A 13,930-nucleotide genomic window follows, 5' to 3' on the forward strand; every position below is an offset into this window, starting at 1 on the left:
TAGAGGGAAATCTAATATTAAAAAATTATCTTTCTTCGACACAATTTGATCATACTTGAAGGATTGCTTTTGGAGCAATCCTTCAAGTTTCACCTTCTATAAATGAAATTTTCAGAACAAATCTTTCCCCAAATGATCGCTAATAGCAAGATTAATTACTTAACTGACAAACGAGAGGTTTCAATCGACAATTGGATAAGCATATGTCTCTGCGTCCATAATTTATCACATTTTAAAACAAATTAATTATTCTATTCTACATTTGTTACTAAATGGAAAAATTATTTATCCTTTATTTTCCAGACTCTTTCGAAGAGGTTTCGTGGGAAGTGTAATGTTGGGTTATCTATGTTTATCGACACAACTTAAACTTTTTCACGTACAATTGTATTACAAAACATCATTGATTGAAAAAAGATGTTCCTTCGAGGTTGTATATAAATAAATAGTAATAATAATAACAGCCTTTTTACATAGGGAATAAGAGGGGCCCATGGACCACTTGTTGTAAAATGCTGATCACTAGAAAATCTGTTTACTCCAAGATATCTTAAATTTCTTTGATAGTATAGAACCTCTAAGAAATTAATGACCATTTATGGATTTTTGGTTACAAGTTAGAACTTGTATAAGTAAATTGTACTTGGTGCAATTTCTTTGTCTTAAAATGGATTATTTAACTAGAGCATTTGTCATTCTAATAAAGCAACTATTAATTAATGCTCTCATTTGATATTGCAAGTAATTGTGTAGAGTGTGTAGACAAGACTATATTAGGTGCGGTCATATATATTTATGCACATTGGATTCATAAAAATTATGTAAATGGATCATGAAATATCCACAAACAATATGTATAACATAACGATTCGCATTCTTTATCATTCCAAGGATACTTCCTAATGCTATTCGTATGCTTAATCATTTCTCAGGATTATTTTAAAACATCGAACACTATTTAATACGCACTCATATTCTAAAGTTTAGTTTATTAAATACAGGACTAAGTTTTTTTAAATAACATAAATAGATGTTGAGCAACTTTCCTAGTATTGTGAATCAGAAAAATATACTCGTTTACTAGTGAGATTAATAGATATTAAAACTACAAAATCATAATGAAATCATTGCTCTATTACTTTTTGATTACTGGTTTTCTTTTTCTTATATAGATTATTACGAGTTCAATGAGGAGAACCACAAAGGTAAGTCCTATCCCAATGCATAAAAGGCAGAAAACTGAAGACATTTGATGAAGATTAAGAACCAAAAAAGAGGATTCTGGACTCATTTGAAAACTCTTGGTTTCATCCATTATCTCCTTATCCACAATTCCCTTGGAATTTAAAGCCAACAATCCAGGGCTGAAGAAGTAGGACAATGGAGATTTTTTTTTAAAGATATAGCTGTATTCGTAGTTTTTCTTCTCCAATAAATGATATCCTCCGTAAATATCCTTTCGATAATTTGATTCCCCAAGGAAGGACCTTTAATCATCAATAATTAGTACAAAGTTTTGATTTTTCCTTCTACACGTACCCTACAGATAGTATGTTATGAACAAATACCACGGAGGTCGTCTTTGCCCTTTGTAGTCCAGTAGATATGTTCTTCACAACATATTTCTCAAGATTAGCATATACTTCAGCTTTAAATTTGTCTAAATTATTATTTTGATCAATCTGGGTTAACTGAAAGTATTCGGATCCATTCATAAAGATTATTTCCCAATTCGGGTCTTTCACCACATCTAGTACTATAAATAAATAAAAAAATGCGATCAACATTCTTTCATCTTGCAATAACTATATTTGCACAAACCCTCTTGAAAATTTCCAATCATAAATTCTAAGATACTTTCGAACAAGGGATTTAGCCATATATTACTTACATATATTACAAGAATCTATACACCTACCATGGCTGAGAAAATGGGGAAACACCAGGTATTACCCAACAGTCTATATAAAATAATAATTTACATGTATTGAACGCAGAGTCGCAGTACATGAATTTAGTAAATAAAAAAGGAAGTAGAGATTTTTTTAGTTCTGAATAAGAAAGTGCCAGCATTCACGGGTATACTTTTAGAAAAATAGTTATTTGAACACCAAAAACTAATATTTCATCAGGTAAAATTTAAAAAAGATTTTGTTAATCGAAAGTGTTATTTTTTTAGTAAAGTTAAGTATTACTTGTATATACTGTGTGTAAAAAAATAAATCCCCATTTTATCGTGCATATAGAAAAAATAGCAGATTGGGAGGGGTTTCATACTAGACCCAAGATTCTAAATTTTTCCATGTAAAACACTGACACTTACTATCATGAAGTGTGTTTTGCGTGGAAAGTCACTTTGCCACTTAAGTGTTTAAATTAATATTTTCAAAAATAAGTTAATACAATTTAGATCCTGAGTTTTTTTGGGTGGAGTTGATAAAAATAGATAAAAATTATTTTTCCAATTTATTTAATAAATTGAAATTTAGAAAAAAAATCCAACAATCAAATGTGTTTTCATTTGATTCATAAAAATAAATTGTCATTTGGGTCTCAAGTATAACTCAATAGGCTAAAAACTCGAGCAAGGTTAACTTTTCTCACGCTTCTATTTTACCAATGTAATTTTGGACAATTTTTTTTTTTCAAATATAGAAAGTGTAAACTATGTTTTAACCACGGGTTGGATACAGTTGTGTATTTTCAACCTGCAATTCCAGAAAGATCCGTAGGTGATTCCCTTATTAGTTATGTTTTGACACTGTAAACGTAATATTTATTAACAATAAAAAAATCCTCATTTGATTCATAGAAATGAATTGTGAATTGGCTCTCAAGTATAACTCAATTTTATTGAAAGTCAACCAAATCCAATCGTTTTTATACTTATTTTTCAAAATGGAATTCTATATTGATTTTTCCAAACTTTTTGTATGAGACAATCTTTTGGAAACTAACTTGAACGTAAGGGTTGAGGATGAGAGTTTCTCTTATTTTCGAGACAAGTAGTTATGCAAATAGCAGGGATAAAATTTTTTTAGAGAAAACATTAGGTCATAAAATATATATATAAGAGGTAATTTTGTCATGAAATATTTCAATCCTGAATATATACAATTCAGTTTTATTAACATATTTTATTAATGTATTAAAGACAATGTTTGTTTTTTGTTTTTAATTTGACATATAATAACAGAATGAAGTGTAAACTTATGAGTGAACAGTTTTATGTGCAATTTTGTAACTAGACTTTCTAAATCTCAAATAAACACTGAGAAATAAGACGGTTTTGTTTAGTACGTAAAGAAAGAAATAATTAAACTCTGAATGTTTCGTCCAATTTTCTATAATAGTTAACTATGATAAAATGTTACAGGGTGCATAAGGGTGGGTTGCAAAAATTAAAAGATATCGCTCTAAAAAAAGTCCACCTGCGAATCACGATTTTACATAAATTGTTCGGAGATAAACCAGAGACAATTCGAAAAGAAAAGTAGAAAAATCTATTGCTACCCCTCACTGAAATTTGGATGCCCTCCAAGCCTCTGTCGAACATTAGGGGACGGCTATCTCCGAGGCCTAGTTATTTTTTTGTTATCAAAATTCCACGATTTTACCTCTCAAGTTGTACATAGTTATTGACTGCAAACTTATATCAACTCTAAGATAGATAAAATAAATATTTTGGATGCTGCCTGATAATTTTGTATCCATGTGAAAACAACTTATAGTCAGGATTTGACTCTGATAACACGTTGTTTATATCATAAAAGGTACATATGTATGAATATATGGCCGTACATGAATTGAAAGGAACATTGGCCTCCGTTGTAAAAAAAAAAAAAAAACATGGTGAGTGCTCCTCCGTAGTAAGCATTGACAATCACAAATAGAAAGGAAATAGAAAATATGAGAAGCCTATAACTTTTGGTTTGATGATAGTTGTTGTCGTAATATTGAAGCAAAATAACAATCCCGAGTATAGGGATAATGACACCCAAAATACTCATCCAGGAGACGATTGTGAAGGGTCGAAAGAGCAAGAAAGGATCTGCAGAATTTTTTAAATAGAAGAACCCAGCTGATGCACTTGGTGTACACTAAAAAGATAGAATAAATTAAAGGATAGCAGCATTTATTAACGAATTATAATTTGTTTGTTTTTTGTCAACGTGGGACTCTAATTTTTAGTAATTGCCACCGATATTTTGTCTAAATTACTGATCTTGTGGAGATTTGCAATCCAGTTTTAAAGGTGCTTACACTTCGTCTTCTAATAGAAATATACCTTCAAAAAATCCACGTAGTTCATTCGTAATTCATCTTGATAAAAGACAGGGGGTCCCAAATCATAGAGTTCATTGATTACATTACCCATCAGTCCATTCTCCTTTCCATCCTCCAAGGGTAACGTTCCCCACGTTAGACTTTTCTCCTTGTAACACTCCAGAGTAAAATTCATCATATCTGAAAGGGAATTAGATATGTCCATGGCCAGACCTGTGCATTTGCAGGGCAGAGATAAATTCAGCGGGCAATCCATTTGTATGAAGGGATACCACGGAAGTGTAACCATCTATTTATAAAAAAATTAATGAACAATACATTAAACAAAAGTTATAGTAGATCACTTCTGATTCACAAACATTATTAAATAAGCTATTTCAGATTGGATTTTGAACCAACATTTGCTACACGTAGATTAGTGGAAAAAAATTTCATATGCAATTAATTGAGATAATACTTGGGAAAAAACTGAATTTGGTTATGTGATTTTTTTTTTTTTTTTTTTTAATTAAAATGTATCTTCTTCAAGTCCAAATTTTACTATGGCCGAAGTTTAACCAAATTAATTGAAATTATAACAGTGTCAAACAAGTCTTGGATTATTCAACATTATTATTGATTTGATTTGAGGTTACCTCTACACGAGGCTGTATCCGGATTATAAAGTGGAAGAATATGAAAAACTATTTATGTGTTGTTGTTTGGATAGTCATAAGGGATATACTTAGGAGTGCAGTATGAAAAGTTTCTAACCTCAACTTGAAGATGAAAGGACTCGTAAATAAAAGACAATCACATCTATAAAACATCTGTTGACAGTACCTCAAATTTAAGTTTCAGCCATTTTGCACCTGCAGTTTGTATGTAAAATTCCTTTGATTGAGTTGACTTTGTGGAAAAAATTCTCTAAAATTTTATTTTTATTTTTCAACATAGTCATCTCAAACAATTCTCACATAACAACTGCGTGTCCAAAATGGCTGAAACTTTATGGAGTAACTGTCAAAAGATCCTAGACACTCGTTGATGTGACTATCTTTTATTTAGGGGTTCACAAAAAATTAGATTTTTTTTTGACAAACACAAAATTATTTTCGAATGCTTCCGTCTTCACGTTGAAGTCGCAATCTTTTTAAATAATATTCATACCCGGCTTGGATGAAGAAGATTTTTTCCCTCTTGTGAACGCAAAACTTTTTGAGCATGAAAAAAATTAGCGGAGTATCTTTTTTTTTCTAATTGTTTATTTAATAATGATGAAATATGCAAACACCAATGGGCTCCATGAGCTAAATATCAAAACATACATAGCAAAGTATTACTATATGTATATCCGTCTTTACAAATAATGTACTTGTGGTTTCTATTAAATCTATATGTATGTTGACTTGAAAAATGATTTGATCTTACTCTTCTTTTCATCCGTTGCAATCTTTAATATTTATATAATTCACTTTTACAACTCACCCTTAAAGTTATCCCTCTAAGATTCCTGATTTCTTGTTTTAAGTGTACTCCATTTACGAGGACAGCTCTTTCAGCAACAGGAGATAAGAGTCGCCCCATTTTATAGATTTCAATTACTCTTTCAGTCCCATCGATAAAATAGAAATGGCAAATTGAGGAAAAGTTGGAAAATAATTCCTGGAGCTCAGGTAAGGAGATATCACTCGGCTCTAATGAGAGTAATACACAGCGGCGATTTGGATAAACTTTGAGTAAGCCATCAATGCGACTCAAATTGAGGGTATTTGAGCTTTGAAATATATAAAGGAAAAATTGATTGTCGGAGTAGTCAAGGTTTGGAGTCCCTCTTGAAACAGGGATTGATTTTTGAATGAAGGATTTCTCTATAAGTAATAAAAAAAAAGAAAAAAAAAGATGGATTAATAAATCTTAGAGTCAATGAAAAACATTTCCAAACACAAATTTAAATTACCCGTCGATGTTTTTAGGTAGGATTGTATATCCAAACCTGTTACTGTGCAAACTTGAACAGTGTTTTTTATTTTCTAAAACATGTATCATTATTTATCAATTCGAGAGAACATCTCAATATAAAGTTAGCACAACTACTTGTACACATGAAAGATGGAGAGTAACATACATATTTTATAAACCAATAGTCATAACCCGGCTGAGTATTGTACTTATTTACACTTGGTTCACATGATATTGCAAATAACAATTTCTGTTACAAAAATACCTCCTAGATAGTATGGACTCTATGCATATAATTAAAAAATGAACGTCGTTGTCAAATGAACAAGCAAAGTACGTCTGATATTCTACAGCAATTAGTTAGAGCCGAAATAAATAAATAACATTGGTTCATAAAATATGATCTGCCAGTATATAAAAATAAAAAAAAATAAAAAACTTATACGGTAATCATCCTAATTTGAAATAATACGGTTAACAGCTTTATAAAATAAAACTCATAATCAATTTGCAACTACAAAAAAACTTAAATTATACAACAACTACGAATTCAATGAAAAACAATAAGCATAAGTGAGTAAAATAATAAAGTTAAAAAAGGAAGACTCTAGTGCATGTGCGAAGATTTTTTTTGTACGTGCAAATTCCATAAGAAAAAGTACAATTCACTAATTTTTGGGAAAGGATATAATTAACAGTTGTAAATTAAAATATGTATCTACAACTATTTAAAAAGAAAACGTGCAAAAGCCACTCATAATTAATCTCTTGTTTTTGTTTAAATAAATAGTCCAAAAATATATGAAATTTTTAGGACTTGCAAAATTCTCCGACAAAAACATATTAGTATATGTGCATTACAGATCATTTTTTAATTAACATTTAACATTATCGTGTATAGTTAATGTGTTAAAAAGGTATGATACAAAATAATTGTGTTGTATAATCGATGTGTACATTATTTATGTGCGACAAAATGCGTGTGGGTAATATCATTGTAAGCAACACTATTTTCACCAACTTGGTTATGATTAATTTTATTGGAAGACAATATTATTGTGTGCTGTTTAACTGTAAATATTATACTAATAGGTCAAATGATACCACCCCAGATTATCTAGCATCATCGGCCGTTTGCTTTCATTATTAGTTAGTTATCGTTTTGCTAATTTGTAATTTTCAAATTCATTACAAAAAAAAATAACTACAAAGAATGTTAGAGGTGATGACATCTCATTTTCTGCACTCAGAAATTTTAATAAGGTGTGGTTAGTCCAGATTAGATATTTGAAATGCTGAGACAGTTTGTAATTTTTCTTTATGAAATAAAATGGTTACGATCATTTTTACTTCCTAAATTCATACAAATGCAAATATTGACATGACAGACTTAAAATAGCATAAAAGTTCAGTAATACCAACTCATTCAAATGGTATAACAGAATCCAATAGAGTTTTGAAATTCTATATTGTTTTCATTTACCTTCAAAATCTCATCACGGAGAAAAATGGAAAATAATGCAGATCCTGTTTTTATTGAATACTGTGTATATTCACAATATCTACTTATGCTAAAACAACCATTTGACAATATTTTGATCCATATTGCCAACTCTGGAACTGTTCAATGCAAGATCAATATTTTTTTTATGGCGTATAATGATTACTCCGTGAGGCAGTTGTTATGGCCCATAAAGGACACATTGAAAATTAACATGCCATAAAAAAAAGACAAAAATATCGTAACAGTTAAATTCAAAATCATACTTATATAAATCCCCTTTTAAATTCATAATCAGCTCCTTTACATAACACAAGTCTCAACTGATGAAAACATTAAAAAGGAGATCACATATTGGATTTTTTGATGAAAGTTGCAACCTCAACTTTATAATAAAAAATAAATAAAGAAATATGTGCATACCTATTTGCCGTACTATATCTTCCATTACAGCAGACTCCTCAAATATTTGAAGAGGATATAATCCATTTGAGAAGGAAAAAGTAGACAAAAAGTCAATTTTGTCTCTAAGAAACGAATCCTCCATCCCAGTACATTTCCTCATCAATATAATTACTACCAAGAGTGAGTAAACTCTATGTTCTAACATAGTTCCAATCGACAATACTTGACTGGTGCACATACCATTCACAAGTACTACTTTTATATTCAAAAAGAATTGTATAAAGCATAATTTTTAAAAAAAGTACCACAAGACATTGGAGCTCTAATTAATTATTCCTTATTATAAAATGACCAATGTATTAGCGAGCAAATGGTTTATTATGATATCTGCCAGCATGGTTGTCGTGTCTCTAAGTTACTACAATTTTTATGGCATTCTGTCATACTTTTATACTCTCCGCGATTGCGATCATTTTTATATCTTTAAAAATTAATTGTTACATTTCCTTTCAAGTATGAATAAATTATGTCTGGACTATTATTTGTTTTCCTCCCCTTCTTAGTTACTTGAATATTTAATTGCTTTATTCTTATTGTTCTTTCGTTGTGTTAAGACGTGTGGTACTCCCTGTTATAAATATTGAATTCTTATTTGGTGTGTATTACTCCAATACAGATTGGATCTTCTCATCTTTTACACTGTCAAGACTCACTCTTTTACGTAAGCATTTTAATATTCTGGAGTGTGTCATCGTTGACGAGAAATTAGTGGAAATCCTACTCAGGTTCTAATAATTGTAGGACTTATCTCTCTCTCTCTTTCCTTTAGCCTTACTTCGAAGGTAAATCCTGTTTATCCCTCCTCACTGAAATCAATACTCTGCTCGTTGTCTTTTTCTTTATATTATCTTGACCTCGTTCGTCATGGGCGAGCGCGGGAGGAAAAGTAGTTTATTATCAGTGTTGATAACAACACTGATGATAATCTTCATGATGATCTGTCTTCTCTATCTCCTAATAAACGTGATTCCTTTATGTCTCACATAAAACATATAATATAAGAATGCTACCATGGAGAGCACTTCTCTAGTTATCAGGGATATCTCTCAACTACGAGCTAAAATTGAAACACTCACTGACAATTTTTCTGCGTTAGAATCGTCTATCTCATCTTCAACTGAGAGACAAAATAAAATAAAAAATGAAATAATTAAACACCCTGCTGATCTCAAGGATCTATTGGTTTGCTCTATAGATTTGGGGAATAATAGGCGAAAAGTCATCCATCATATATGGTCTTTTTAAGGATTCCGAGGAGATTAAAAATCTTATGTTTGACAAATTTCAAATTCAGACAAATGATATTCAATTTGCTTTCAGAATCAAAAATAATAACTCTGATGTTGCTAATTAATCAGTCATTTCCGGTTTTTGTAATGAAAGTATTAAAAATATTTTGTTGAAGAATAAGTCGGATGAGATAAGTGTTTCCCCCTCCTCACAAAAGCTCAAAGAGAATTGAACAACACCATAAAAGAAGACTTCCTTAAAAAAAAAAAACGAAGAGTCTCCTGGCATTTTTCAATTAATGAGAAGGTCAGGAATTTTCCACATCCCCCACCCCCCCCCAAAAAAATAACCATATTTTATATAAAGGAGATGTATTTTTAATAAATTATAACTTTTAAAATGTATTACTCATGACTTCAAGCCTGCGACTGTATGTATAACAGAAACATGGCTTGATGATCATAGCAACGGTGAAAGTTTTTTGACTAATTACAACCTTATCTCCCGTGCAGATCGCCTAATGGGCTTGAAGGAAAGAGGAGGTGGTGTGGCGGTATTTTGCTCTGAAGATCTCAGCTGTTCTTCAGTTATTGAAATCTCTGAAGTAAAGTTCCAAATATTGATTAGGTATCTTGGATCCCCTTCTCGTCTACTGGTAGGTTGTATATAGAAGTCTTTCAAGATCTTTTCCTGGAACAAAAAGTCAGTGAAGCTACTCACTCTCGGGGCAATATTTTGGATTTGGTGCTCTCCTCCTCCAATTCTACTGTTTACACAAAAGTGTTGAATGGTATTAATTTATCCGATCATTATCCAAGCTTAATTTCCAGCACTAAAACTATTAAGTTATTTGTGTTTTTGTCTTTTATATTTCAATATTTGTATAAATGCATCACTTTTATTAAAAACGATCATTTTTATATGTTATAAAATAAGTCGACCTTTATAGGCTTTGTTTGTCGCCACTGGTCGAAATAAATAAATAAAAATAATGGAAAATAAACCAATTTCCTGTTTCAGTTAACTTTTTATAGGATTTTTTTCTAAATATAAGACAAATTATATTTACATATTACTTTTGTAGGGGTTCTTTTTAAAATTAAAGTTCAAACTTTTAGCCCTCAAATGAGATATCTTTAATATTTTTGAATAAATTCGTCTTGAATCTATGAGCCTTGGAACAGAAAGTACTTATTTTCAACTAATAATATCAATTAGTTGAGCTACAAGCATGTCACAAACATTTCAAGAATAGTTTTAGATTTGTTTTGAAATATGTATTTTCAAATGATCTTGAACTTTAAAAATAGCCAAAAATAACAGGTTTGGTTTAGTATTTTGAAGCAATTCAAAAATGTTGAAAATATCCGATAAAAGAATATAATAATTATAAAATTTACGTATGGGAAGAAATGGGAACACTTCTATTTTCAGATAGAGATGAAGGGATGTCCCAAATGTGCAGGAAACATTTATTTATAAATTCTTAATTTTTTAACTCGTCAAGATAAGTTGTATGAGTCTATAGGCCGTCACTTATTTATGGTTTAGTATTAAACTAGTGTTGTGTCGGTCCTTACTTAGGACTGAAGGCTTAAATTCCGTCCAGCTCAGTATCAGTTGGGGCCGTTTAGAAATGCATTTCAGTGCTAAAACTTATTATATTTGGTCTTTAATGACGTCATTCAACTTTATTTCTTCTTTTTAAAACCCGTTCTAGTACTGACAGATTGAAAGACCTACGTTCTTAAGGACTGAGAGGTCTAGTAAGTTCCTAACAAGCATGATCATCTAGGTATTAGCTATATAATTTGTATGATAGATTGTAGGGACATGATCAATACAGTTTTTGAATATTATGAAATATCTGCATGGTAACAGGATATGGCCGCTTAGTAGAGTGATCCACTTAAAATCTTAACTCAGATGCCCATTAAATAAAGCATTCAGGGCCCGATATAGGTTATCAAACGAAAAACTTTGAGTCGTTTTATCACGTGTACAAGTCATGATAAATGAAGACTTTAATATTAAATATGGTTGAGATTCTGCTTAGCGTACACGGAATCATTATTCTCTAGCTACCGCCTCCAAATTAATTAAATAAAAAGAGTACATTTTTTTGCAGCACCATCTCAATTTTATTTAAATTTTGCGTATATCGGGTGGGACGAAGAAATACTTGCAGTATGTTTTGATAAATAAATCAAGATTTTTGTGAATAAGTGTAAAATTGTTCCGGTCAAATACTCAAAAAACAAAAAACTAGTTCTTCCTAATTGTCTTATAAGCTGAGAAAATGCAATCTGAACGTGACCAACAAATTTCGGTACTCACACTTTTGAACACAAAAAAGAAACCAATGGAGGAGAAGTTGTTACCCTAGGTTCAGACCAACTACCCGGACATGAACCTGGTATTGCAGCAGGAGGGTGAGGGTACCAAAGGGGGCTACATCATTGATTAGGTTAGCCAAGACATCATATTAGTTATTTTTATTTTACAGACATACCTTATTACAACATGTTGCTGAAATATATCATGATAAAATTCTAGATTGAAAGTGTAAAGTCTTTTTCGCCGTACCCAGTAGCTTAATATTGAATAGAAACTAAAAAATCTAATATTTTAGTCTTATTTATAGGGAGTTAAAGTTTCACCCTTGAAGCTACTACCCATGTTTTTAAACAGATATGTGTATCTTGTGTCTTTTATGATATCCATCTATTTTAACGTTATTGGTTAGATATTTTATAAATTTATTATTCTATATTATGTTTTTATACCAAAAAAATGGCTTTTTGAACTTGAGCTCATGAGGTGAAATAGTTTATAGCATAGTTTACTTTGTTGGTTGTTTTGGTTGTTTTTTTCCAATTTTTTATAAAAGGACAGTTAACATATATTAATTAATTACAAAAAAGTTTTAGTACTACAAGAACGGAACGTATAAAACTTTGGTACAATATTATATTTTATTACTCTGCTGACTTAGGTTAAGATAAAAGTCCTATTGGTTTTTCTATGAATACATTTCCAGACCTGTGTCCTCCAGAATTATATTTTGTCTATTTAAAGGTTATTCAACGGACACATTAAATATAAAATTTGTCTTTTTTTTAAGGGGGTGGGAGGAAGATCTGAAGAAAAAGTCACCAATATAACAATAATGAATTAGAAGGAAATAATATGTGAATTCATAATTAGCAGGTGGAAAAATGAAATGAATATCTTTCACAAAGTTTTTCCAATCACTCTCACCGATATTTTTATTGTCTGTATGTTTTTTTTTTTAAATAACCTCTTAAAAGGCAGTGTACTCAATTTTAAATAATTAATCAATTATAAAACAACAAAACACGTCAATTTTTTCATATTACGGCTACAAATACAAAGAAAAAGAAACACTGACCACAAAGAATGAAAATGTCTTTAAAAAAAAAAAAAATTCAATTCACAAACTGGACTAAAAGTTAACGGATTATGAATATTTTACTCTCTAACCTTAACAAATGCTACTTGGGTTTTAAATGTTTAAATGTCAAGAAGAGGAGCTATTTCAAAGGGGAAAAACATATGGGAGACGACGTGAAGATTGTAAAGCTCAAGAACCGAAAGGGGTTGAGCTAATTGATTCAAATCAAGCATCAACTGTTTATTCAGAGAACAATCCATTGTCATTCACACCGGCTACGCAGGTATCTAATGGTACTAATGAAAGTATCTCAGATGGAAATAGTTAGTTTAGTTTTGAACTCCTTTGAACCAAACTCAACTTCGAACACTCCATGTATTCATAAGCCTAATAAACCTCTTCTGAGCGACAAAGTTGTGGAACTCAGGCGTACTGGGTCCCTATCACTTACCAAACGCAACAGAAATGAATTGTACTCTAATTGCCAAAAGTCGAGCGAGATGAATAAACCCAAAAATGTATCTGACTAATAAAATCCACCACAAAATAACTGACTTATTTCCTCCGAAAATCTCTAATGATCTAAAGGCCAATATGGGACTCTCTAATATTTTGTCGTTGAATATAAGGGGAGGTGGGGATAGACGAGTTAGACATGGTCTTATGAAACACTTATTGAATTTCAAACCCGATATCTTATGGCTGTAAGATCTTGGGACTCAGGTGTCCTCATCCTGCTCGAGAAATTATCTCCTGTGTCTTCCATCTTTATTTCATAATTTCTTTTCTGGTTCAGATAAGAGAGGAGTGCTAACTTTCGTTTCCAAACGAGTTCCAAAGCCAATATTTGCAAAACAATATACAATCGACCGTCATTGGCATAAAATTATTGTTCTCGTGTCTAGCTTTACTTTTTCAGTCATCAATGCGTATGGCCAAATTCCAAGTTGTTTACTTGTTTTCAGTCTATTATTGATTCTCAAACTACTGACAATTGTCCAATGCTTTTGATTGGAGATTAAAATGTAGATCTGGATAAGCCAACAAGCTCTCATACAAATGCTGCAATATTGTGGGAACTTATAAAAAAG

The 13,930-nt window shown here is 30.9% G+C and overlaps 1 protein-coding gene across 2 annotated transcripts in view; it reads right to left on the reverse strand.

The window, feature by feature from the left end:
* Positions 1-972: 972 nt before the first annotated feature.
* Positions 973-13,930, reverse strand: part of LOC121132187 (glutamate receptor ionotropic, delta-2-like) — a 33,103-nt gene continuing 20,145 nt past the window's right edge. Inside the window, exons 2-6 of one of the 2 annotated variants that reach the window (XR_011784419.1) lie at positions 5,755-6,137; positions 4,289-4,576; positions 1,822-4,100; positions 1,540-1,756; positions 973-1,487 (exon numbers count right to left, since the gene is read on the reverse strand). Coding sequence is in view for 1 of the 2 variants with exons in the window: in XM_040727582.2 (XP_040583516.2) it covers positions 1,678-1,756; positions 3,802-4,100; positions 4,289-4,576; positions 5,755-5,853 (765 nt within the window). In the remaining variant the exon portion in view is untranslated. The remainder of the gene's footprint in view (positions 1,488-1,539; positions 1,757-1,821; positions 4,101-4,288; positions 4,577-5,754; positions 6,138-13,930) is intronic. The other variant, XM_040727582.2, reaches the window with a different exon arrangement.

This window comes from Lepeophtheirus salmonis, chromosome 2 (assembly GCF_016086655.4).
Source record: "Lepeophtheirus salmonis chromosome 2, UVic_Lsal_1.4, whole genome shotgun sequence".
Classification (NCBI taxonomy): Eukaryota; Metazoa; Arthropoda; class Copepoda; order Siphonostomatoida; family Caligidae; genus Lepeophtheirus; species Lepeophtheirus salmonis.